General features: G+C 40.9%; 1 protein-coding gene across 2 annotated transcripts; it reads left to right on the top strand.

The window, feature by feature from the left end:
* Window positions 1-13,740: 13,740 nt before the first annotated feature.
* LOC125902816 (uncharacterized) lies at window positions 13,741-24,878 on the top strand. Of its 2 annotated transcripts, XR_007451185.1 has the most exons (10): window positions 15,007-15,469; window positions 16,388-16,713; window positions 17,231-17,526; window positions 17,722-17,879; window positions 20,190-20,279; window positions 22,708-22,907; window positions 23,004-23,065; window positions 23,388-23,532; window positions 23,658-23,778; window positions 24,236-24,878. XR_007451185.1 is itself a non-coding variant. In XM_049599438.1 (7 exons), exons 2-6 carry the CDS (start codon window positions 14,945-14,947, stop codon window positions 17,834-17,836), a joined length of 1,011 nt encoding a protein of 336 aa, XP_049455395.1. In that variant the 5' UTR covers window positions 13,741-14,116; window positions 14,442-14,944; the 3' UTR covers window positions 17,837-17,879; window positions 18,015-18,149. The 2 variants fall into 2 exon arrangements, 1 of the variants encoding a protein (XP_049455395.1); XM_049599438.1 differs by lacking the exons at window positions 20,190-20,279; window positions 22,708-22,907; window positions 23,004-23,065; ... (1 more) ...; window positions 23,658-23,778; window positions 24,236-24,878 and adding exons at window positions 13,741-14,116; window positions 14,442-14,965; window positions 18,015-18,149 and having other exon boundaries at window positions 15,217-15,469.
* The last annotated feature ends 2,680 nt before the right edge of the window (window positions 24,879-27,558 follow it).

The raw sequence follows: 27,558 nt of genomic DNA, 5'->3' as shown, positions 1-27,558 counted from the left end.
ATGTCCGATCTCAGCGTAGGACAACTGAACACTTAACATCAGCGATGCACCACTTCACATCACATTACTCCGCTGATCCCGATGCCTCAGGCAAAGTGCCCATATCAAGTAGCTCCTGATCCAAATCAAAGAACAGAACAGAATACAATCCACATATAATCAGCATCAATCAAACCCTGTCAATTCCCACAACAAAAATAAATCTCATCTTACATTCCCCCCCCCTTCAGATGAGATGTCCTCATTTCAAAGATTATGAAAAAAACATAATTATCATCCCAAAACTGAAACACATAAGAAAAAACACAGTCTTAATAGCTTAACTGCTGGGTAAAGAAGGAAATGGCAAAACACCACAATAGACACCAGAATAGAAATCTAACACCTGTGAAATATCTGAATCATGAAACTAATAAACACATGTAACATACAGCATATTGACATTCAGAATGCATCAATATACAACAACATGTCCTGTTTTGTTTTTTGTTTTTTTACACCGTCCATTGTCCCAGTAACTGTTCACAAACAGTCCATATTTGTCCCTGAAGTGGGAAAGGGGTTGCTCACAGCAAAAGCCGCTGTGGTCTCCGAACAACCCGTCCCAAACGAGTCATAGTTGGGCCCACAGAATCTGCAGGAGCAGTGTCAGTCCTTAGGTTCAGCTGTGGCTGGACTTGTGAGACCCGTCCCGAAGGTCTCCATAGTAGGAGAACAGAGGGGCAGACAGGGGCAGAAGCCTGTCCACGGTCAGGTGGTCCAGTGTGCATGGGGAGTGAACCAGACAATATTGTGTACCTGGGGAGATCCAAAGGCTGTCGAGGTACAGGTTGGTTCACTGATACTGAAGGTGCATTCCAAGTGGACCGACAAGGCTTCAGTCTGCCATAGTGAACCACTTTTGATCCAGCTTGAGGATGTCTCAAATCCAAGAGTCTGTATAAAAGTCCTTTGTCATCTGACAAGACCACTTTGTAAGGTCCAGTCCAGTTAGGGTCAAGTTTCTTTCTCTGTGTAGCAGGATCATCCATCCACACCAGATCTCCACACTGATAAGGTATGAACTTTACATGTTTGTTGAAACAGTACTCATGCTTGAGTCTCTGCTCCTCACGATGACAGCGAACAGACTGAAACACAGTGTCAAGCCGTTTCACCAGTTCTGAACCATAGTCCTGTGGAGTCTGTGACATCACTGGCGTAGAGAGATTCACACCAGCTGGAACACGGGGCTCCCTACCATAAGCAAGAAAATAAGGTGAGTATGCCGTGCTAAAATGTGGAGTTGAGTTAAAGGAGAGAACCACTGCTGGCAAATAGTGGTCCCATTCACCACCATGTTGATGAATGAGCGTAGCCAACTTTTCCTTCAAAGTCCAGTTAAACCTCTCAAACATCCCATTTCCACAGGGGCTGTATGGTGTGGTTCTCTTCTTTTTGATGTTTAGTCTCTGACATATTGTTTGAATGATCTCTGATTCATATTGTCGTCCCTGGTCTGAAAACAGTTCTTCTGGAACTCCGTGTTCAGGAATATATCTTTCACAAAGTAGCTGCGCTACTGTGATAGCTTTCTGATCTGACATAGGAAAAGCATTAACATACTTTGTAAAATGATCTTGCACTACAAGCACATACTGATGCTGCATTCTATTGGTAGCCGGAACTGGGATTGATACGGTTTCCGGTCCGGAAAGGTACAAAAGAACACCCGTTCTACCCGGAGGTCTCGTCATCAAACTCAGGCAAGGTCCAGGTAGACCGAGTCGGTAGAATTGATTTCACGACGAAGATGGCTGCGCACATTGTGAATGGTAAACAAAGTTATTTGTCCTCAATTTGTCCTTGTATATGCTGTTTAATTAAGCGTTTGTGTTGTAAAAATCATACAAGTACTTTGCAATGGCATTTCTATTTCCACTGTTGATTTGTGTTGGAAAAAAAAGTCTGTGCAAGCCTAAAGTCGTTTGAACCAGCGAAGTCTCCATTGCTCAAACAAACTTACGGCGCGCCGCCATGTTTTCCAGACTGTTGCAATGAAACGCCTTCAGATCAGACGTGTCATATGGTCATATAATTCCGACAAGGAATGACCGGCCTGGATTGCCAAACGAATGCGGCATTATTCCCATGTGAGGTGAGTGGGAGCTCGGTAATATCTGTGCACACAAACTGGAAAGGTCTTTCTGCTTGAATGGATTGCAGAGAAGCCCTGTGTTGTGGTACAGGTTTTCTGTAAGCTTCACATGCATGACACATATCACAGAAGGTATCAATATCAGACCTCATACTTGGCCAATAGCACATAGTTAGGGCTTTCTTGAATGTGCGATCAGCACTGTAATGACCAGAGCAGGGATTGCCATGGAGAATGTTCGTAGTCTCTGTGTGGTGGGAATCAGTACTTGATACCTGAGTTGGGGACTCGAGTCATTGTGACTTGGACTTGAGTCGACTCAAGTCGCTGTTTTGATGACTTGTGACTTGACGACAAAAAATAAAAGACTTCAGACTTGACTCGGACTTGGAAGTTAAAGACTCGGGACTTGACTTGACTTGAGACACGATGACTTGAATGACTTGAGTGTTATTCACATCATGTTTTCGGTTAGAATATAAAATTAATAAATTAATTTTAAAAATAATGTTGATTACCCGGTAGGAGTGCAGGCTGAGAATGGTGTTGTCATGATTGGATCACTACCCTGTCAATCAGTCATGCCCTCTCTACGTACCTTACGTGTTTATTGGAGAAACAGGCCCTCTTATATCAGATAGGCATCAACTTGTCAGCGGGAGGGGTACCGAGAGTCATCGTCTTTGGCTTTCGGAATTACGATTATTACGGCAAAAGACGAACAGCACGGTGCAAGACATGCGGCATAAACATCTCGGACAGCCAGGCGACAACTTAAGACTTTGTTCATCATTTGAAGAGCCATTCTACCCAGTAAGTGCTTGTCAATTAGCTAATATTATCTGGTTAGTCGGTAGTTAGCCAACGTTAGCCTGATACGATATGGGGATGGGTCGCTTTGGTGGAACTTGTTTTTTAATTTATTTGCTAACATTAACCCCAGAAAACGTGAGCAAACATTCCGACCGGTTCATCACAAGACCGGCTGTACGTTTTACGAACAAGCAACACAGGGTTAAATGAGCTAAATGGGTGATTTTGGCCGCCGTGTGTGTGTGTGTGTGTGTGTGTGTGTGTGTGTGTGTGTGTGTGTGTGCACGCACGCATCGGGGTCGTCCCTGCAAAGTAAACATTGCAGCAATAAAGTCAATATTTACTGACAGTTACTTATATCTTGTCTTTTCACTTTATTAAGATCAGATTCTGCAGGTAAAATTACTATAATAAGGTGACTTGACTTGACCTATTACAGGAATTGACTTTACTTGACTTGACATAACCTGTGACTCGACTTGACTTGACTTGACATAACCTGTGACTTGACTTGACTTGACTTGCCCAAGAAAAAATGACTTGGGACTTACTTGAGACTTGAAGGTTAAGACTTGAGATTTACTTGAGACTTGCACATGTGTGACTTGGTCCCATCTCTGCTTGATACACAACTGGCTTTCCTGGATCAGTGTGAGCCTTTCAACAGATTAAATCATTACACAGTAAAGATTTAGGGAATTGCCACCAGAGTTTTCTTTGCATTGTCCCTTTTAAATGTCTATTACGTGTCAATTCCATACCTGTGTCAGTGGTTTGAACACCAGCAGTATCTTTTTCTGAACAGCAAACCCGTGCCAATGTGATGGCGACTGAAGAGGGCTGAACTGGCACATCATGTAACTCTGGAACTGGAGACAATGCTTCCAGTTTAACAGGAGAGGAGTGGTTGACCTGGGAAGGAGGCTTTGTGTCTTCCAGAAACACTGGGTCCTGTTGTGGGAGGGGAATCTGTGACATAGCATCAGCATTTTCTTTGCCTCCTTGTGTATTATTGTCCACTGATACGGATCTAACTCCAAAGCCCAATGACCAAGTCGTCCTGTGGGCTCATGCGTAACATCCAGTTTATGTAGACCGAGAAGTGGACAATGATCAGTGATGATTGTAAATGGATTACAACTCAAGTAGTGTCTGAAGTGTCTCACAGACCAGACAATGGCCCAGAGTTCTTTGTCATATGTTGACCACTTCTTCTCTGTGCAGGTTAGAACATGATTTGCATATGCTATGACCCTTTCTTTCCCGTTTTGGAGCTGAGAGAGCACTGCACCAACTGCATAATTAGATGCGTCTGTACTGTGAATAAATGGCTGATGAAAGTTTGGAAATGCCATTATTGGAGGGGAGGTGAGTGCATCTTTCAGTGTGTGAAATGCAGTGGAGCATTCTTCAGTCCATTCGAGTTTTGATTCGTCTGTGAAGAGGATGAGCAATAAATGCATACTTGTACACAAAGCGTCTGTAAGAGCAGAATCCCAGAAATGCTCATACATCATTGGGTGATCTTGGGACTGGCCACTCACATATGGCTGTTGACCAGGTCCAGTGCAAGTCCATCACGAGAAACAATGTGTCCCATATACTTGTCGGCAGATTTACAAAACGCGTATTTCTTCAAATGTATTTTCTAGGGGTGAGTTTGTGTACAAAAATCTCTTAGCGTTTAGTGCGGGTAATTTTTTTTCGTGTAAACATGTACACGGGTTTCACCGCTGGGTGGTGCTATTGCATTATACCAGTAAAACCCCAGTTATCCCAATACCAACCAAACGGGCCACTCCAAAATATCGCCATTCCGACAGTCCGCCATCCCGAATTCTGGTCCCTGAGTCCTGACAGTAAGCTATGGCGAGCCTGTAGAAGCTGTATTTCCCATGCATGTCAGCGATTTTCACCGGGGATGTACGTGAGTAATTCAGGCTGACATTACCTGTTTTTCAGCGGACTCCTCTGGTAATTTTATTAAAAAGCATGGCATATAGGTCCACAGTAACTTATTATTATTATTATTATTGTTGGGTCTTATAAGAGTGGGCTACAGTGAGTACCGGGCCATCAAATCACAGCATCCGCGGTGAGAGGACACGGAATTATGTGCACTTTTACACACACGGGTCAAGGTGATCGCGGATATTTGATGTGGGAAAGATGTAGCAGCCAGATGTATTACCTGTTTATAAGCGGCACCGAGATACGTGGCTCGTCCATCCGTAGCACGAGTCATGTGCACCACTTCACCACTGACCCGTGCGTAAAAGCGCAAACAATTCTGTGTCCTCTCACCGTGGATGCTGTGATTTGATGGCCCGGTGCTCATTGTAGCCCACTGGCGAACGACCCTCTTAACGAATGCGCTGTTTTCATAGAACGGAGCACGGAGGCTACTGACCTGTTGCCAAACCCGGTCTCACATCATTTCTTGTCATATTCACAGTCTATCACAGTTAGTCAACAATCAGTATCACCTCCCTCCCCCCTAAATTTTTTTTTTTCGTGTACTAATTTTTCATAACTGTTTATGATCTCAAACACGTGTACACGGACTCACCCCTATTAGTTTTAAACCCGCTTGTCTGAATTGTGTCAGAATGTCTGTGAGATTTTGAAGATGATCATCAAAGTCCTTTCCCATACAAATGATGTCATTGAGATAAATGACATATGTCCAGTGGAGACCTCTTAAAACAAGCTCCATTAGTCTCTGAAAAGTTGGTGGTGAGTTTATCAGACCCATGGGCATCACTTTGAATTGGTAGAGACCATCACCTGTTGTAAAGGCTGTTTTGGGTCTGTCAGCAGGATCCAGTTCAACCTGCCAGTATCCACTTGACATGTCCATTGTGGAGAAAAACTGAGAGCCAGATAGTGCATCCAAACTGTCATCGACTTGGGAGAGGATGTGCATCAGTGATGGTAACTGAGTTCAGTTTCCTGAAATCAACACAAAACCTGTACGTGCTGTCTTTCTTTTTCACCATGACCACTGGGCTGGCCCAGGGGCTTGTACTGTCCTCAATGAGATCCTGAGCCTTAAGCTCCTCCACCTGACGATGAATTTCTGCTTTCATGGAAGGAGAAGTACAATAGGCTCTTTGTGAGATGGGAGTGTCACAGCTGGTCGCAATTTTGTGCGTGATCAGGTGTGTCCTTCCAAAGTCATTTGAGTGTTGACTGAACACATCTGAGAATGAGGTTTAAGTGTCTGTCAATTTCTGTTGCTGTGCATCGAGTTCAGAGTTTGAAATATCAGGTAGAACAGATGGCTTTGACATCACACGCATCTGAATGTTCACATTACAGACACAACTCTCCATCACAGTGTACTCATCTTTGTCACTGCCAGATGTAGCATGAAAAGTTCCTATCTCAGTGCCACAGTGTAGCATGACTTCTTTACTGGAGGGATTAGCTACTTTGACATAGATGAAACCTTGATTAGCTTTTTTTTTTTTTTTTTACAGTCCATGCAAAATCAGTAGATGAATGATCAGTGTAGTGTGCTTCAAACACACCTGCATGGTCATGAGCTAGTCCTTTAAGTGATACATCTAGTTTAGCAGAGATTACTATTTCTGACATGGCTGGAACTGCGACTGTTGAAGATTCTGTTACATCAGCTAGTCTAGGAACATACTGGTGTGGGCTAACCAGTGGCACTACTTTGTCATCTAGCAGGGGAGTCATGCCATGAGTGTTTACAATAATGCCGTTAACAACCAGAAATCAGTGGTTTAGTACTGTTTAGTACTGCTTCTGACAACTTGAAGGGCATGTGCCATTGGCTTGTGGGCAATACTTAAAATGACTGAGACTGAATCAACTGAGTCCAGAGGGTCACCTGTGACACCCGTGAGAGGAATAAACTGTTTCACGATGAGCTTTTTGTGAAGAGCAGCTGTAGACATCCTAAAATCTTAACTGATAACAGAAATGTCTGCTCCAGAGTCAACAAAAACACGCACAAGAGTGTCCTCAATCACAACTGACACATATCTTTTTGACATATCAACCCCTGATAAAGTGTCTCTGGTAAAGTCTGTAGGTGAGGAATTACTGTCCTTATGGGCCTGGGTAAAGTCAGAAGTTGGCAATTGGCCCTCATTGTCAACTACTTGTAGTTTACATTGTTCATGTGAGAAGGAGAATGGAAACGTACATGTCCAGGGCTTGGAGAATGACGAGAGGGATGTCTGTCCTCATAGCGTTCAGGAGAGCATCCATGTGTTGTGTGGTCTCTGGGTGATGGGGTGTAGCCACGTGCACGGTGCTCAGATGATCCACAACGCATCTGGGAATCCCGTCTGTCATACCTGTCCCTTTCATGCCTCGAAGGTCTGTCGGAGTTATCACGAGCTGAGTATCTGTCATGGGAGGAGTCTCAATAGAGTCTGTGTGAGGAAAAGCCATGGTCGCGGCCTTGTCTCCCATCCACAGAGGAGCTCCACTGTAATGTGATGAGCCACGCTGTGTGTCTCGTCGCTGGTGTTGCACTTCCAACTGTAACTACTCAACACTTTCAGAAAGTGTCTCCAGTGTTCTCTGCATTTTCCTGAGATTGTCTGAGGTGGCAGAGTGAACACCAAGAGGAGTAGTAAATGTAGGAAGGTGTGTGGGAGCCAAGCGAGGGACAGCAGATGAGACAAGCACTTGAGAAAATCTTTGCAGACCGTTTGGAGATGAAAACACCTGACTAGCATGATGAGCAGTCTCAATCTGCAGTGCAAACTTAAGAGCAGCATCCAGTGTTGTCACACCATGTTCATGACAACGCAGCTGAAGATATGGCTCAATTCCGGCAATGAAGAGTCTGAATTTTTCTCCATCTTTAGTATTTTGTTTATATGTGGGAAAAGCTTCCTCCACTAGTTGGCTTATTTCGGCAGCAAATACTGGGAGGGCCTCGCCAGGCAGGCGAGTGCGTGCATTGACATACAGTAACTTTGAAATGTAGATAGAAAAGCAGTCTGTCCAAAAACACCTTTCAATTTTTCTTTCATCACAGCATAGTCAGACTTTGTTGCAAAAGGCAGGCTATCCCAGTAACTAAAAGCAGCACCACCCAGGCGTGTAGGCAGCAGTTCAGCCAAACTGTCCTCATCATAATGTGGAGTAGCCTCCACAGCTATTTCGAAACATCTCCACCATCTTGAAAAGTCGTCTTTTCCATCTCCCATGAATACATGAGGAAAATCTCCTTTCCAGTACTGTGGCATAACATGACCTGAGCCAGAAGAAAAAGGTAGTTCGTTCCAAAAGTTGGCCATGGCTGATTACACTGACTAACTTTGCATTTGTCAGAGGCACGACTCTGTCTGTCTCTCATCATGCTCGGCAAGCAGATGTGACGAGGGAACAGAGAAACCCTGTCAAACTGTTTGAGAATTAGCAGTACTGTTATATTTTCTGTACAGTATACTGACTAGTTACACAGACTTAATTTCATGAAGGACATTTATATTATGATATTTAAACCAACCATCCGTCAACTCAGTTTAGACCTCAATATATGAAACATGGAAATAAACTTTTAGCTTCTAAAGTAATTATTTAGACAGCTCTGATAGAGCTCAGGATTTATCAGGAGGACGCTGCTTTACTCCAAACAATTTCACTGTATGAACCTGGAAGAACACAGAACATAATTAACGTTTAAATTTAAATATCATAGTATAAATGTCCTTTATGAAATTAAGTCTGTGTAATGAGTTAGTATACTGTACAGAAAATATAACAGTACTGCTAATTCTCAAACAGTTTCACAGGGTTTCTCTGTTCCCCAGTCGCATCTGCTTGCCGATCATGATGAGAGACAGACAGACGCTGCATCTCAACTGCTCACAAGTGCCACCTGCTGGTTGTTGATGCGGACTGCAGCTACTCCTGTATGGAGGTATTTTTGTGTCTTTTTGTTGCAATCTATAAAACTTGTTTTGAGAGCATATTTCTTGAACTGCAATCAAAAATCAAGTTTCTAAGTAAAAATGTATGATCATTTTGCTTATAAATCAGTCCTCTTTGCTTGCGAATTAAAGTTTAACTTGCAAATTCAACTGCACTTAATGGGCGGGGCCTACGCTGATGGATGAGAGAGGAGTTTTCATTGGTGGGTTTGACGTGGCTCCAGAGCCGGGCTACACCCACAATCCCCTCTTTCCCACTTGAAATGCTCGACACTCTGGAGAATGCTTTTTGAGCTACCGGGAGATAAGTTGATAGTCTGTCACTTTTTTAACTGAAATGTTTCCCATATGAAATGATGTAAGTGTGGCGGGCTGCCATAGTCTCGTTAATTAAGGGGAAACACTGGCCGAGGCTCCGTCCTTTTATACAGCCTGTATACAGCCACAGAGGCAGTTAGCTGTTAGCAAAAAAACATGCATGCTAAACTTCTAGAAAGTAGAATAGTGGTACATGCCAAAATCACATTTATATGTGTCTGTAATATTGTGGAAGGGCTCTGCAGATTTTTTTGTAATCACTACAGCGTTCTTCATTCATCGTTCTTTTTAATGACTGCCTTTTATTGTTATGCAACGTGATATCAATACTGTCAAAGTAATACTTCCTTTTTTCTTGTAATGCCAGAATGGAAAACCAACAGCAATCACAACCTAGTTGTTAATTTTGACTAGTCATAATTCAAGTTCAAGATATCTTTAATTATAATCAATTGAAGATATCTACATGGTCCTTTCTAGATATCTTGAATTAAGTTTCAGATAGTCAGAATGAAGTTGTAGATATCTTGAACTTGAATTATGACTAGTCAAAATTAAATTGTAGATATTTCAAACTGGAATTAGAGATATCTCCAATTCAGTTGCAGATATCTGCAATAAGAATTGCAGATATCCGCAATTACATTGGAGATATCTATAATGAGAAACCCCATACACATGAATGGCAAAAGCAGTTTGAATCTTGCTAGTCAAAACTGAATTACAGATATCTTAAATTAGAGTTTTGACTAGTCAAAATCTAATTACAGATATCTGTAACTGTAGTTTTGACTAGTCAGAATGACGTTATAGATATCTTCAATTAAAATTCATACTAGACACAACGACATTATGACTAGTTAAAATGGTGTTGTTGATATCTATTATGGTAATTCCGGATAGTCAAACTTAGCGATTAAATGTTAAAACGGCTTGCCATAGGTAGACAGGTTTGTAGCCATGTAAATGGGCCACTTAAATTTGTCATGTAAATGCACATTTTCACATTACATGTAGTTTATCAGGATAAGTCTCTTCTAATGTAAGTGAGAACATGACCAAGTTAGGCTTTTAACACTGTACATTTTATACGTTTATACATTGTTTCTACTGTAGACATTACACTGTACACAATTTTTGTTCCATACAATATGTTCCATATTTATATTAATAATGATCTTCATCTATACAGCTTATATTCACATTTTTAAATTTTGTATTTTTACCTCTGCCAAGGAAGCTATGTTTTCGCCGGTGTTTGTTTGTCTGCAAAATAATTTAAAAAGTTTTTAACAGATTTTGATGAAATTTTCAGGAAAGATTGATAATGGGACAAGGAAGAGATGATAAAATTTTGGTGGTCATCGGTTGAAGCGAAGTGGATGAAATAATAAACTGGCGGGAAATGCGAGCTGCTTGGCGGAGGTCTGCGCTCTCCGAGTGCTTTTCTAGTTATATTCTTACTTTTACTGTTTCTACATTCACTTATTGTTCCTACACCTGCAATTTAACCATTAATGTTTTAACTGTTATGGGATTTTTCAGCTAAAATACATTACATTACTCTGCCTTTGCCATGATGGCAGTACAATGATGGAACTGTCATGTAGTTTTACTTTTTTTTAACCAAAGCAGTTATTTCAAGTTTTGATTTAGGTTGTATGGTTAAGTACAACTATAAATTTGTGTATCAATATTCTCGGAGCACATGATTTTAGGATATAACAAAATAGTTAAATATATGAACTTATTAGTTTGATTTTTAGCATTTTCTTAAATGTGGAGATGGATTTCAACACTTTCGAGCTCTCATCGAGCTCGTTCCAGAGCAGCGGATCCCTGCAAGCAATGGACAAGCTAGTACTTTTAAGTCTTCTCTTCTTCCCAGTGATGAGATGTTTTTTCCTGGTGTCATAAGCATGACCAGGACTGCAGACTGGGACAAGCTCAGATAACTTTAAATTTGTTTTATGGATTATCTGGAACATCATACATGGCTTTTGATATACATTTATCTCTGTGAGCCGGAGGAGACCAAAATGATGGAAGAGAGGGCTTGTGGGGGCATTATATTCAGACCAAGACACAGCTCGAATTATCTTTTTTGAAGACTTTCTAATTTTTTTAAATAACTGGGGAAGGTATTGCTCCATATGACATTACAGTAGTTGATATATGGTTCAAACAGAGTTTTGTACAGAGAAAGAAGTGCTGATAAAGGCAGGTGATACCTTATTTTAAGAAAAAGACCAACGTATTTAGATAATTTGGAAATTAAATGTATTATATGCAGTTTAAAATTCTAGGACTCATCTATGAGGACACCAAGGAACCATGTTGAGGCTACTCAAGTTAACTCCTTATCATTTATTTTGAGTTGTATGTGATCCATATCAGATGGCTTTTTACTGGATTTAAAGACAATGTAATTAGTCTTGCTGATGTTGAGAGATAACTTATTACATTTGAACCAAATATCTATTTTCTGTAATTCAGTGTTGAGTAATTCCCGTAATTCAAATGTATTTGTATGTGATAAAAATAAATTGGTATCATCAGCAAAAATAACTTTGTGTAGGATTTTAGAGGAATTTACGAAATCGTTAATATAAATGATGAAGAGCAATGGCCCTAAAATTGAGCCCTGGGAGACCCCATATTTGATATCCATATTTTGCGATTTTTGGTTATTTATATTTACAAATTGTTGCCTACTAGAAAGGTAGCTTCTAAACCACCTACGTATGCACCATTCCTCTAATGCCATAATGGTTCAATTTCCCCAGTAAAATATCAAAATCCACTGTGTCAAATGCCTTTGAGAGATCTAAAAAGATGCCAACACCACAATTTCCCTTATCAACTGCATCGTTAATTTTTTCAATGAGATCTAAAATAGCCATGCATGTTGAACTTTTTTTTCCTGAAGCTATACTGAGAACTAGAGAGAATATGCAGCTTATCCAAATAATCACTTAGTCTATTATACACAACTCTTTCCAGTACTTTAGATAAAGTTGGTAAAACAGAGATTGGACGGTAATTACTGATATAATTTTTGTCACCAGTTTTGTAAATAGGAATGATTCTGGCATTTTGGATATTTTTGGCACAACACCATGAAGTAAAGACAAATTAATACAATGAGCAAGCGGTTTTACAATGAAGTTTTTTATAGATATCAAGATTTTACTGCATATCCCGTCAGCCCCTGCTGTATGAGAATTCTTCATGTTTTTGTAATTCCTATAGGAATCTGCCTGGGGGTGCCTGATTTTACTGGCAAGATCTTGGCCAATGGAGGCAAAGTAATTATTAAAGCTATCAGCGAGTTGGGATTGATTGCTGTTTACAAAATCTGGGAGCACCAGAGACCTCTGCTCCTTGTTGAGGACTTTATTTAACACTGTCCAGGTCCTGGTCCTGGTCCTGGGCAGCACTTAAATGATCAGTGTAAAAATTGCATTTGCTTTTTCTTATTATGTGAGTGAGTTTATTTGTATATAATTGATATTTCTTTGTGTTGTTATCACTGGGATTTTTTAAATAGCACTTATACAATTTATTTTTATGTTTTATAGAGTTTAGTAACCCTTTTGTGAGCCAGGGGTGTCGTTCATTATTTTTCTGTGTAACAGTCTTCTCTGGGATGGTTTTACAGATTGAATCTAGTAATTCATTGATAAACTATTGTATGCGGTATCTGGATTACTAGCATTAAATACATTAGACAACTGTGTCCAGTCTAGCCCTGAAACACAGGTTAGAAAGATAGAAATATCTTACGGTTTTGTGTTAGTAATTATCAAAGTTAGTACATGTTGTAATTTTAAGAACATGCTATATTGACTGTTTGAATGTCATCTCTGAGCAGTCAACCAATTGACCTATGGCTAAGCCCCGCCCTCAAATGCAATGAGCCAATCACAGTGTGTATAGCCATTCCCATACACTCAGACATTCTCTGCCTGGACGTTCACTGAAATGCATTACAGAAAGTCAGTTTCGTTTAGTCGTTTAGAGCTTTTTCGGAGATTTGAAGTTTAAAAATAGTCAAATGGTGTGCATGGGGTACATGCAACTCCAACACAAGGTATCCTGAGAGGCTGGGCGACGGGGTGTACTTTTTACACTTTAACATGAATAAGATTAACAATGATGTCTTCTGTTTTAAAGTCAACATTGTGTTTGAGGCAACATATTGTCACTTTGCTGGAAAGAAATATAAAGTTATCTTTAACATCTCTAGCTAACGTTAGCTAAAGTTAGCCTAACGTTAGCTCCTAGCTGCGTTGTTTGCTGGGAGTTCATTAGCCTGTTTTCTTCTAGTTTTGTACTTTGGTGATCGTACATCATTGTTAGCTGTTGTCCAAAGGGCTCTAGTTAAACTAACATTAACTTCTGGAGCTTAGCTTCATTAATTTATCTGTAATCGCAGAGATAACAAAGATTGGCAAACATTATGCTGAACGATTTAGTGTAAATACTGTAGCACTAAACTAACGGAGAGACACTCTTGGTAAAGATGGTCAAAAGGCCATTATCCTTTTCTCATATTCTTAGCCAAAAACCTTAACTTCAGTGGCACTTTAACTTCTTGTTTTTGATGCAGGGCTGTCAGCTCTCACGTATTGGCCGTGAGACACACGCATTTGATTGGCTTCACGCGCTCTCACGCCACACCCCCGATTTCTCACGCTGAAATGTTCGTCTGAGCAAAAAAGAAAAAAAATACCCTTTTCGATGCGCAATACACCTCCCGACCACTATACTGGATGTTGGTGGCGCTGTGGCGCAATTGACACCGGGATTGCACTCATTGGGGTAACGAAGAAGTGAGCGTACGGCCTCCCAGAATTCTAAGAAGGAGGAAAAGAAAAAGAGGCGGCAGAGAGCGAGAGACGTGGATTTCCCCCGCTCTTTTCAGGTATGTATGTGAAGTGTTTATGCTCTTAAACTTTAAGTAACGTTTGCATATTTATTTGTTTTTTTTTTGTGTTGTGAGATAATTCAAAGGCATTTTGAGAGCTTTGTAAATATTATGTTGAGGTTTAAATGCAGCTAGCTGCAGCAGCTAGCTAATGTTATGTGAAGATGTCAGCTAGCTGCTGCGGCTAGCTGCTGCAGCAGCTAGCTGACATCTCCATATAACATTATCTAAATGGTACTCCAGAAAAAAGCATGTTGTAACTGATACTACTAGTGTAGATTTATTGAACCAACATGACTTTTATTAAACCACATTCTTAAAGGTTTCAAGGATGCCCCATGAAAATAAAGCAGGGCCAGCAGCAGGACAAAAGAGGAACCTTTTTTTAAAAAAGCTGCTCAACAGCCAGAACAGCAACAGACAGAACACCAATCAACAGAACGAGAGACAGAACAGCAACTGAAAGAACAAGAGAAAGAACAGCTACAGTCAGAACAGACAGAACAGCACACTGAACAACAGACAGAGAATGAAGAACAGCAGCGGCCTGAGCAAGGGTCGAAGAGTAGAGTGAAGTGTGGAGCTGCAAAATAGAGGTGCATCTTTAAGAGTGAGTGGACCACAACATGGTCATTCATAACCAAAGGAACACTCAGCACACATTACTGGTGCTCTGTGTGCCGTGTAGAAAACTTGTGTTGCCACCAGGGGGTAACTGATGTTGTGCGACACATTAACAGCAAGAGCCACCAGGGTAAACAACAGGCCCTTCAATCGAATGCTACAATAGACCAATTTTCAGTGTCCTCTTCCTCTGTTGGGGGGATGGCAGACCAAGAGGCTAAGGTATGCTATGTGTCATGGTCTGTCAAGGTTCAAGAGTTTTGTGTATTGTACTGTACTATCATGATTTATAGTTTTGACTAATATACTGTCTTATTTAGGTTTTGCATTTTGTGTTGTTTCACAGTTTAGTTTCCTTAGTTCTATGTCTGTCTTAATTGCCCATTGTATTCACCTGTGTCCTATTGACTCTGGTGTCTATTTCAACTCAGCTGTGTTCTTTGGGGAGTACTAATAACATTTTTTTCTTACAGACCAGGAGAGCTGAGGTCAAAATGGCAGTAACATTAGTGCAGCACAATGTGCCACTTGCTGTTGCTTACCACCTGGGGCTTCTTCTGAAGGAGTGCTTCAAAGATTCCAGAACAGCCCAGGAGTACAGGTGTGCCACAACAAAAACATCATGCATCGTTAACGAGGCGCTGGCACCACATTTCATGAAGGAGTTGGTGGTACAAATGAGGGAACAACCATACGCCCTCATCACAGATGGATCCATTAACTCAGGTATTTACCAAACTGTTGAACATGATGTTTTTCACCTCCACAATAATCTGGCATGATTAGTTATAGGGTTGGGTCGGTATGAGGGGAAAAAAAAAAAAAAAACGGTCAGGTTTTTGTGAAAAAACGCATTGTAGGTAATACCGGATTTTCGCCACTTGGGGGCGCAATTGACTCATTTAAAATAATACCACAGGACAACAGAGTGACAGTAACATGTTGTTTGTTTTATTCCTTACAAATAAATTTGCAGGTTTAGCTTACTCAATCAATGCAAACAAGAGTTGCTGTATTGGCGCATTCTTTGATTTCTTCGAGACTAAATTGTCCGCCATTATTGACTCCCCGTCACTGTTAAACAAACCCCAGGCTACAGTAGAGGCCTCGACGCACTCGCACCTCCTAGCTCAGTCCCCACCCCACCCCCCTCTCTCTCCTGCTCGCTGTGTGCTTGGCGAAGAGGCGTACTATAAGAGGAGCGGACTCCGCGAGGAATGTCCGCAGTCATTCAGGCTTCCATAGTCGAGCGCACTTCCACATTGTAGTTTTCTGTAAAAATGTCAGTGAAACACTACATTACCTACAATTCTTGCTTTCTGTCATGGCGTCCTACTCTGACGACGAGGAAGAGGACTTGGAGTCCTCCGCGGAGTCCACGCGGCTTTGCACGCACAGGGCTTGCAGACGTCCGCTTGTAGTCCGAGCGGACCTCCGCGGAGTCCGCTCCATGTGCGTTCTGCCCGAGTATGCTTGGGCTTAAATGACGTATGCGGTCCGGTCGGTGTCAAAAAAAAATCCGGTCCAAGACAGAGTACCGAACCGAATTGGTATTACCGAGAACCGACCCAACCCTAATTAGTTACTAAACATGTATGTAAGAAGATGGGGTGCTTTATATGCTTAGCTATGCTGTCATTGCAGGAGTAGAGAAGATGAACCCCCTGACTGTCCGGATCTTTATCAAAGATAAGGTTGACCACCGCTTCCTGGGGATGTGCACTATGAGCGGGACAAGGTGTGGGACAGCTGAAGTCATCTTCAGCAAGATAAAGGCCACCTTGGAAGAAAAAGCTATCCCTTGGCAAAATTGTGTTGGACTCTCTGTGGACAATGCTGCGGTGAACACAGGCTCACACAACTCCATTTCCTCCAGAATCCTGAAGGAACACCCCAGCATTTATGTTCATGGTTGCCCTTGTCATGTAGTCCACAACACAGCTAAATCAGCTGGGGTGGGATTTTTAGAAGTAAGTATAAGCCTAATTGTACTTCACATGTAACTTAATATTTGTGTACTGATTGCATGCACTAACCTTAGTGTTTATTAGGGGTGTAAATCACCAGCTTCATCACGATACGATTTGTTTGGATGACGATACGATGTTTGCCAATATCACAAAGTCTGTCATGATACGATTTTGATTCGATTCGATTCAGGAGCCTGCGATCGATATGACGCGATAGCATATGCCCACAATCACACAATTATTTACATCAACTCACAAAAACAACTAGAATATGATTTGACCATTTTATTTCTGAGCTCTGTTTGTTGTTTGAGCGGAGGCACGCTTGCCCAGAAATGGCGACACAGACGTGCTATGTGAATTTCAAAATAAATGTGTATCTTTAAGATAACGATAAGGATCGATGTTTTCATTTTGCATCGATGTAATTGGATCGTTAATCAATGAATCAATGTATCGATGAGGATCGATGTATCATTACACCCCTAGTGTTTATGGTCTGATTTATATATTGAAGGTGTCCATATTTGATCTGGAGGACCTGGTAGTAGATTTCGGCTACTGGTTCAAGGGTAGCACGAACCGAAAGGGGTACCTGACAGGTAACAACAACAGATTACTTGACGATGGAGACATCACACCACAGCAGATGGAGAAATTCCATGAAGCTGCCTTGGCTTTTCTGATCAACGCTGTGGATTACGCTTTGAAGAAGCTGCCGCTACAAGAGCCACTGCTCAAGCACGCCAAGTTTGTAGATGTCCGCCAGAGGTTGGAATGTGGCATAGAAGATGCTCTTTACTTTGTTGAGAGGTTAGGGTTTTTTTCAGCAATTTCTGCTTGTTATCTGAGACTAAATGACCCGAATTCTATACCAAAGCATTGTAACTCTAGAATTCTGCCTCTATGCACATGAGCCATCCCTAAGTGGGTTTAAAAACCCCAATTCCTTGGGTTGATGACCATATATCAAAATAAATCACTTGTAACTGTGCTTTCTTAACTTAGGTTCCCCTACCTGCTCCCTTACCATGGGCCACAGGAGCATGACCGGCTGAGCGAAGAGTTGCTGGAATACCAGACTATGCCAATGCCCTGCCCTGCAGGACTCAGAGGAACTTGAGATGGAGAGCTTCTGGGTGGAGATGGCGACCCAGAAAGATAAGGTATGGTAAGAATTATTCTTGTACACCAAGAACACAGTAGAAATATTTTTAGGCCTATATACTGAAATATTGTTTTCAATTCAATTCAATTTTATTTATACAGCCCAATATCACAAATCACAATTTGCCTCACAGGGCTTTACAGCATACGACATCCCTCTGTCCTTATGACCCTCGCAGCGGATAAGGAAAAACTCCCCAAAAAAACCCCTTTAACGGGGAAAAAAACCCGGTAGAAACCTCAGGAAGAGCAACTGAGGAGGGATCCCTCTTCCAGGACGGACAGACGTGCAATAGATGTTGTACAGAACAGATCAGCATAACAAAGTAACAGTAATCCACATGACACAATGAGAGAGAGAGAGAGAGAGAGAGAGAGAGATGCAGGTAATGACAGTAGCTTACAACAACATTATTGAAAGTAATAATATTATAGTTACAGTTCTGGCTACTGTGGTACAATATGTTGAAAGTATGTATTAATATTTGGCAGTATACATGTGTGACAATAGTCGTGTATAATAACAGTAGAAGTATGACTAATGACTAATGATGGCAGCAGCAGCAGGAGGCATCTGGCAGGACCACGGCAGCAGCACAACCACACACGTCACGCTGTCCAGGCACCGCTGCGATATGATTTAATCTGAGAGACAGTGGAGCACAAAGGCTCCGGAGAAGAAGCCGAGTTAGTGACATCCAGAATGGTTTTGTAAAAGTATATTGTAGGTTGATGCCTAATTAATTTTGTTTATTTTATCTATATATAATACAAAACCATTCCTCTATGCTGCTTTATAATTGTATATTAATTACTGTATATATAGTAGTATATACAGATTGGCGTAATTTGTTATGTATGTATAAAGCATCATATACAGTAGGTGCGTGCATTTTGTTTTAGACAAAATTAATTATCAACCTTTACTCTTTCAAAGGAATATAACAGATTCTTCTTCCCACTGTGTTCTTGGTGCATTCTTCATAGGTGACAGGGTTAAGTCTGTTGAAGAGGCTTGCCAACATTGCAGTGCTGGTCCTGGTGTTACCCCACTCCAATGCTGATGCAAAAAGAGTGTTTTCTGTGGTGGGACTAAACAAAACTAAAACCAGGAACAGCCTGGCTCTGGATGGAACCCTGTCATCCATAATGACGATAAAGATGGCTGGCCTGGAGCCCTGCTTCAAGTGGGAGCCCTCCGCAGAAATCATTAAGGCCTCAAAAAAGGCCACAAGCAAATCCAGTACAACAAAGCGCACAAATCTTAAGGGCTTTGTCAGTAGCCTCCTTATTTAGGGAATTGTTTGTATACACTGGTTAAACTTTAATTAGGGGTCTAAGCCCGCGGGGCCTGGACCAGTGGTGCTGGGAACTCTATTGTTTTTGTTCAGATTTTTATTATTATTATTATTATTGTTGTTTTTCCGAAGTAAAACAATTGCGGCAGACTACACCGTGCAAGGGAGGGTGGTGCAATTTGGAGGGTTGGCGCTACAATCAACCTACTTTTTCAAAATCCTCCTACAGATTTTGTCTAAACCGCATGAAACTTGGCACTAGCAAAGAAAATTGCCAGCTAAAATACACATATTGTTGTATATTTTTGTTTTTGTTTTATAAAAGTTGATCGGATTTGTACGAAACGTGGTGAGCATGATGTTGGGGTCAGTCCTAAGGCCAAGTTTGGTAATGGTCAGTGATTTTATTTTTATTTAAATGTTTCTTGCATGATGTTGCATATCTGTTTTGCTGTTTGGTAATGAGACAGAATGGGCAAAATAAAAAATTGCAGTGTATGCGGCAAAATTTCAGTTGTCCCTACCAAATCTCACTCCAAGGTTTCTTGAAAAGTTGGCAGCCCTGATTGATGGCAATGGCAACGAGATGTGGTTCACAAGCGTACACTGTGACCTGTAAATTTTGGCTTGTAATTTAAGCTTTTCATCGACCTTCTCAACAATAAAATGATTAATATATCCCTTGAATGCATAGTTTAGGCCCTTTTGGTTACTTCTCAATGACATCTGATCGTTATGTCCCCAAAAATCATCAACTGCCTCCTGCGAAATGCTGTGTACTGTGACAACTGCCATAGCGCTGGTCACTGAATGTTGATATGTTGTCCGAGTGAGTGGAGGGGGGCATGGCTTAGCCATAGGTCAATTATGGCTTATATGTTAACAAATACTAAGTGTGCTGAATAGCTGTAGCACTGTAGTCTGCTGAAAGTTGCTGTAGAAAGTTTTTCACACTAGTTCTGACATAATACTAAAAGAGCTGCTATTGCACCTGTTTTGTTTTACATCTAGGACAAAGATTTGGTCTTTGTTGAGCAAATTACATCTGGACCTGTTTTGAGATCTGCCACATTGTCCATTGAAGACCAGTGCCCTCAACAGGTACAGTACTTTTTACTCCTTGTATCTCTGATGCAGAGTTTTCTTGTAGCTTTTGCACAAGTTGTTAATTCATTTGCCTCCATGTAGAAGATGAGGTCCAATTCCCAATTTGCAGCCACACCTTCTCTGTCTCAGACATAGAAGCACATGCAAGTTGTTGTGGACAAAGGTTTTTGTCTGGTCTGACAATTTTTTGTGTATCTGTGTGTATCTATCTGTAGACAAGTCTAGCAATTCAAATGTGTCATGTAGATATATTGTTAGGGGTGCACGATAACTATCGGGCCGATAACAGGAAATTATAATGTCATTCTGATAAGTCCGATATCATGACGAATAGCCCCAATAACATATATAATTTTGTCAGCACGGCAGTGCCCCGCTCCCACTATGAGACCTGAATGGCCTACAGTGAATGCTGCGTTCAAGTGACGTCAGCATAATCAGAAAAACTCTTTATGACTGGGAAAATTCAAGAATACCCCCTCATGTCGGAAAACAACTCGTTAACTCGTAGACGCGCACACTCTCTCTCTCATACACACACACAGACGTGCACACTCTCTCACACTAGTGTTGCACGGTATACTGGTACTAACGGTAGACCGCAGCACTAAAACTCCACAGTACATATGATACCATAATGTTGGAGTACTGTAGTACTACGGTACCTCATGGTACCACTACTGTGGGATAAGTTCAAAGTCCAGTCGCAAGAGGGTGAGTGTCCATGCGCCGTCCAATAATGGTGTGCGCTGTCCAATAACAGCGAATCCTGCCGGTTGTGGGTTGAACAGGGGACACAGACACAGACAGGAATGTATTCCTGTCAAATACGGCGGCCATAGTGCTCCACGGTGCAAGATAACGGCTTACCGGCGACGGATAAGTCCGGTCCAATAATGTCCTCTTGTTGGCGTCATGACTGCCCAGAAGTACCTGAACAGCCGAGCTGTGGCGGCACACAGGTATGTGACGTGTCAGAGGAGAAACGAGCCGTTCACATTTCTCTCTTTGTGGCAGGTAACGGCCCACAAACCTCAGCGCGCTTTAGGGACTGTTCTTTACTTATGAAGGGACTGTTCTTTACTTGTCAGGGGAGGAGGGTGGCTGGTTGATTTTTATTTTATTAATTTATTTTATTTTGATCCCCCTATGTTAATCACTTATTGATGCTGTTTTTGAAGTATGAATAAGTCAACAAGTAATTTATTCCTTTGAAATATCATTGAGGTATTATAGAAAAGTGATTTATCTTTTTTTATACAACAGTTAGTTCCGGCCCTGCAATCTGTTTGGTCGAGAGACAGTAAAACGATATTGGAGTACAACATCACGGTTATTTCACTGTGTATGTGTCACTCCGCATCACAGCTGATTGCAATCAACAATCAAATCAAAACTGACAGTTAGTGTTAGTTAGGTCAGCAGTTGCGTTGTAGGCTAATTAATTCATCCACTGTCAAACAGCCAAAAATATGGATTTATTTCCTAAAATAAGTTTTGAATTGAACTATGAATGGTCATCAGAGGAAGATGAGGGAGAGGAGAAGCTGAATCCATCTGAGCACACATCCAGGTTTGTCAGTGTTTCATCAGCGGAGCTCAATGACTTGGAGAAAAGCAACATACTGTCAGATCAGAAGGCAGAGTCGGCTGTGCCTGTGAAGCGACAGTCCACCATGCAGTCACCAGAGACTTATTTCACTGGCTGCACAATTAATGGAAACGTGCAGATAAATGTGTATAAAGAGTAAGTGCCTGATGCACCATGTCTGCGTTACATAGCAACGGTGACAGCGGAGTCCTGAGGGAACTATTTTTGTTGGCGGAAGACAAATAAAATGCTTAAATGATCTATTTTGTCCTCATTTTTCAACATTTCTTAATCAGCTTTGCTTATTTAACTGTTGAACTGTTGTATAAAACAGTTCGGCCTGTGGCCTCGTGCCTACGACCGAATCACAGCCGTGACGATATCACAGTACAACATCACTCCCTCTCGTGTGATATTGCTTAAATAAATGACAAAAGGCACATCTGCCTATTTTTTGTTGTGGTATCGTGATACTACTCAGAACCGTGATACTTTCACTGGTATCATTATCGGTATTGGTTTAAAAGAAAAGTTATCGTGCATCCCTATATATTGCATTTATTATTTTTGGAGACTTGGAAGTCCGGATGTCTAGTTTGTACACTAATTCTGACAGCATATTATCTGTGATATTATTATCTGTGAAGATCAATAATTATTGCCTTTATTGTTATAGTAGTGAGGACAGAACCTGTCAAAGAAACAACATTGATACTGATAAGGATCTTATCTCATGGTAACTGTTGTATGTCTATTGTTGTACTGTATTGTATGTACTTAAAAAATAGGTCCCAATGTCAGGCTTATGTCCGGATTTGATATTTTTGACAGTGAGAAGGATGTCATCATGTGGGTAAGATCGCAGGTGGACTCCAGCTTTCAGATCTGTGTATCCAGAGAGAACATGGTGGAAAGAGGTCTGAAGTTGTGGAAGCAATAAAAAAATGGCAGTTCAATGAATCCCTTGTGGGTTACATTCCTGGGAGAGCCAGGGATTGATAAAGGGGCCCTAAAAAAGGAGTTTCTGTCTGGTGAGTAGCTCTTCCATGTATTAGCTTTATTGAATATTTTATTGCATATTTTTTTGACAGTTTCTAAGATTTGACTTGTTTTGTTTTGGATTGTAGCAATGGTGGCTGGGAAAGATGCCCAAATACTCCCTAAATGACCTGGACGATGAGCTATTCAGGTGCTTATTTTATATAGTTCCGATTGTCAAACAGAATCGAGACTTCCCCTTGTGCTTATGTTGTTTAAACCATCTGTTCATGTTTGTAGGGCTGCAGGGGAAATTTTTGCAGTAAGCATAGCACAAGGAGGACCAGCACCATGATGCATGCAATATATATATATATATATATATGTATATATATGTATATATAATTTGAATATTATTCGAACTCTACTAAATCAATTCGAAAATATTCAAACTCAATTTCATGGTGCTTTTGACAGCCCTATTGTCCTGGAGATGATTCTTCTTTCCTTGAAGTTTATTTCTCTGTATTCAGGGCAATTCGACTTCATGTGATGACAAAACGCATGCCCATGCTCCAGCAACTACAGGAGGGCCTGAAAGTGTATGACCTTATCAAAGTGATACAGACCAAGCCAGTAGTGTGTTGCAGCCTCTTCATCATTGGAGACAATGACTTGGTATGCTATTGTTTTGCTTTGAGTATTTACAAGTTGTACTACATGGCATTTCCTTACCTTACCTCTTGCTTCTTAACCTGGTAAGTTTTGAGGAATCTCAGATTATCATTTTGTTTGAAATCTAGGTGGACTCACATTACATCTTGTCCCGTCTGGCCCCGAAGTTGAGTTCAAGTAGCTCAAGTAAGCAAGTGAAGGAATCTAAAATCTTGGAGTACTTCCAGGATTTTTTTCTGGAACTTGAAGGTATATGCAACCATTCATTTAAAGTAATGATTTGTGATTGCATTTTAAGATTAAGATACAGCAGATTACTGTCTTTAGGCCCTAATCAGACAGATTGCTTTGCTGTTGAACAGTCGTAAAAACAAGGCTGTGATTTTTGTTGTTGTTGCAAGGCAACCACCACATAACCTGTTCTTAGCCTAACTGTTATTTGGCTAAGAAATTAACCCACAGATCTGTACCTTTTTACTAATAGTAAGCTAATAGTACAGTTTAAAATAAATACAAATCTCAAGTACCACACTAATTTGCCTCCAGGCCTTCTGTTTACAAAAAACAAGCCGACCCAGCAAAAGCAAGCACATACACATGCAGTATGCTGCCGAAAAGCGCTGTCTGAGCATTACACCATATGCATTTTTTGCATATAAAATGACCTAAGAGGTTTATGACTTAACCTTTTTTATTTCTTTTCAAGATGCACAACCAGATGATGTCACAGAAGACACCCTGACTGTACTCTCTGTCATGCAGTGGATGACTAGTCAAGCCCACAGGCATCTGCTTTTGGCAGAGTGGCAAAAATTCCAAATCACTGTGAACTTTGATCACTGCTGTATGAATGACATGCCAAATCACGGTGTTTGTTATCCAACTGTCAGTGCTTGCACTGACACCATAACATTCCCAGTAGCCCACATCAGTAGTGTGATTAATGTGGTTTGATAACCGAGTTGTTGCCAATAACTGAGTTCAGTGGCTTGTGGTTTAGTCTTGATGTATTCTATTGTATTATTTGTCTATTATTATTTAGCTGAAAGTGCATTTTTCAATTTTGATGATACACAGGCTTGTAATAGCGAGAATACCCCCTCTTTCATTCCTGCTCTGTGTCCCAAATTTTGTGTTTTCAATTATGTGTTTTTGGAAGTTTGAATCTGGGGTGCCATAAGCCTCCATTAGGTGGAGTTGTGTTGCTACCTCCTCTCCCCTTGGATCTCCGCAAGTGTTGTGAGGACTCTAAAACTTAACCTGATCCTAAGTATACTTAAAGTTGTTCCGTTTGAGCAGTCAAGTCTCCCTCCACTAAAATGTGTTTTTGTTCTGGTTTGTATGTATGATGTGTGTGCAGATGACTGTTTTGCACTATGCAACTTGGGTTGAGGAAAAAGTAGAAGTTACCTGGCTGCTTCTCTTTCATATTAAAGTCTTTCTGCTGACAAACCGGAGGCTTTTATTGTGAGTAACTTTTATCGTGAATAACAAAGTTAAAGTTAAAATCCCACTGATTGTCACACACCTGAGTGTGTGAAATTTGTTCTCCGCATTTGACCCATCCCGAGGGAGCGGTGAGCAGCAGTGGTGCCGCGCTTTGGAATCATGTGGTGATCTAACCCCCCAATTCCAACCCCTGATGCTGAATGCCAAGCAGGGAGGCAGTGGTCCCATTTTTTATAGTCTTTGGTATGACCCGGCTTGGGATTAGACCCACGACCTCCCAGTCTCAGGGCGAGAGGGACCCAGCTGCAGACAAGATGGCGGATGAGCGATGGGATGGATGTCCACAGTCCATACCAGAAGTTGGTCTTCTTTGTGTATATTATTATTCCACACCGGAAAGGCGCTGCCATTTTACATCCAATCCCTACCGGAAGTCACAGTGGAAGTTGGTCTGTGTAATATTCGCCAAAGAAGAAAAAGAAGAAGAAGAAGAAGAAGACGACTGAAAAGATGACGGAGAAGACTACCAACAATACACACGACTAAGAGAAAGAGCGGTAAGGGAATGAGTCTTTTAATTAGAATTAGACAACTTTATTGTCATTGTACAATGAAATTCTGTTTGGTACTTAGCACTAGCAGTACTAGCTAGTAGCTAGCACTAGCATAGAGTATCAAGCCACTGCATTTACACGCACCGCCATCTTCATTAACTTTTAACACGTGTGTTATGTTCTCTAAGATGCAATTCTACATCACGTTAATGTATCGAATCATTAGGGGGACGTCTATGTGGGGAATCTCGGCATGCACAAATTACTACCACCAGATGGTGGGTTTAGCTACATTTGTTGTGTAAAAACGAGGGCGTAATTGGTATTAACTTAACGTTTGTTGCTCAAGGCCTGTGCTCCCTTTCATCAGTGTATGTGTGTAAACAGAGTTAATGTTGGTCAGAGACTATTACTGCCCTCGCTTGATGTGTTGGTTAATTTAGATGTATAGTTTGCATTGCATTGAAATTTTATTTTTAACCCTGACACCAATCGATACCTTCCCAGACTGTTAAAATATTATAGATACATTGATGACATCTTCTGCATTTTCCAAGGTGATATAGAGGAACTAAAAGATTTTTTGGTCTTAATCAACGGATTTAAGAGTAATTTAAAATTCATGTGTGACTTTAGTAAAGAAAAAGTACACTTCCTCGATATGTGGATTATTATTGATGAAAGAAAACTGTTGACTACTTTGTATCAAAAAGAGACGGACAGAAATACTTTGTTGTTGGCCACTAGTGCGCATCCCACTTCACTGAAGAAAGGTTTGCCAAAAAGCCAGTTTTACAGACAGGAGAGTTTGCCAAACCACAGAAGATTTTGTGAAAAAATCTTGTCAAATGAAATCAAAATTTCTTGCACGAGGCTATCCCCAGGACTGGGTAGACCAAGCCTACACTTCAGCTCTAGAGAAATCATGAAATGATCTGTTAAATAAAAGTTGGAAAAAAGAAAAACAATTTTCGGTGACATGTGTCACGACTTACTCTCCTCGCAGTCATGTTGTTAAAGCCACATTTATGAAATACTGGCACATATTAAAATCTGATCCAGAGCTCAGCTCCATTTTTAAAAACCCGCCTTTATTTGTCTATAAAAGAGGACAAAACTTAAAAGATCGTTTGGTCCATGCTAATTTTTCCACAAAAAAGCATAACCAACCACAACAAACCCGTCTATGACCTCTCCCTAATGGAAACTATAGATGTGGGAATTACGCACAGTGCAACAACACTTATAAATCTGCCTATTTCTGTCATCCTCTCACCGGAAAAAAGTTTCCTATAAAAAGTATCATCACATGCGCGTCCACTCATGTAGTTTACATAATTCGCTGTCCGTGTGGCCTTGCCTATGTAGGTGAGACCTCGAGGAAACTTAAACAGCAAATTAGTGAACACAAGAGTGCCATACGCCGCAAGGATGAAAATTATCCAGTGGCTGTTCACTTTAATGAAATGAGACATGACATGGCCTCCCTCCGCTTCTGTGGGATCGAACATGTTCCGTTGCCACCTAGGGGTGGAGACCATGACTTGCTTCTAAAAAGAAGGGAAGCGTTCTGGATCTTTACGTTACAGACATTGTCACCAAAGGGACTAAATGATGAATTGTTGCTGAATGTAATGTTGTAGATGTTTATTTATTCTCTGTCTGTCCTGACTGTAATATCTGCTGCCTGCAGGAAGAGCTATGTGTAGGGAGCATTATTTTTGCGGTCTGTCCCTCTGCCTCTGCTGGGGTATCCAGGGGCTTTTGGACACACTGCAAAAGATTGCTTCGCTTCAACTTTGGTTGTTTTTTTCTCCCCTCTTTCTAAAAAAGAGGTTGATTATTTACTGGCATTTACTGTTGCTTGTATACTTTTAAAAAATCTAAAAATTGTTTTTAAATAATCGGCATGGTTGCCCCTATTTATACAGTTTCAACTCTTTCATTGCGAGGGATTATAGTGTTTTATCTTTATATAAAAAATGTATATACAAAAAATTTTTTTCATATCATGTAAAACTCTGAT

Source organism: Epinephelus fuscoguttatus, linkage group LG15 (assembly GCF_011397635.1).
Source record: "Epinephelus fuscoguttatus linkage group LG15, E.fuscoguttatus.final_Chr_v1".
NCBI classification, from domain to species: domain Eukaryota; kingdom Metazoa; phylum Chordata; class Actinopteri; order Perciformes; family Serranidae; genus Epinephelus; species Epinephelus fuscoguttatus.
The sequence above is the reverse complement of the archived record's forward strand: the minus strand, read 5'-3'. Positions and strand labels throughout refer to the sequence as shown.

Coding starts and splice junctions, on each gene's coding strand:
- LOC125902816 (XM_049599438.1), top strand. CDS start 14,945: ATGGCAGACCAAGAGGCTAAG. Junction 14,966..15,216: donor TGGCAGACCAAGAGGCTAAG/GTATGCTATGTG, acceptor TTTTTCTTACAG/ACCAGGAGAGCTGAGGTCAA. Junction 15,470..16,387: donor AGATGGATCCATTAACTCAG/GTATTTACCAAA, acceptor CTGTCATTGCAG/GAGTAGAGAAGATGAACCCC.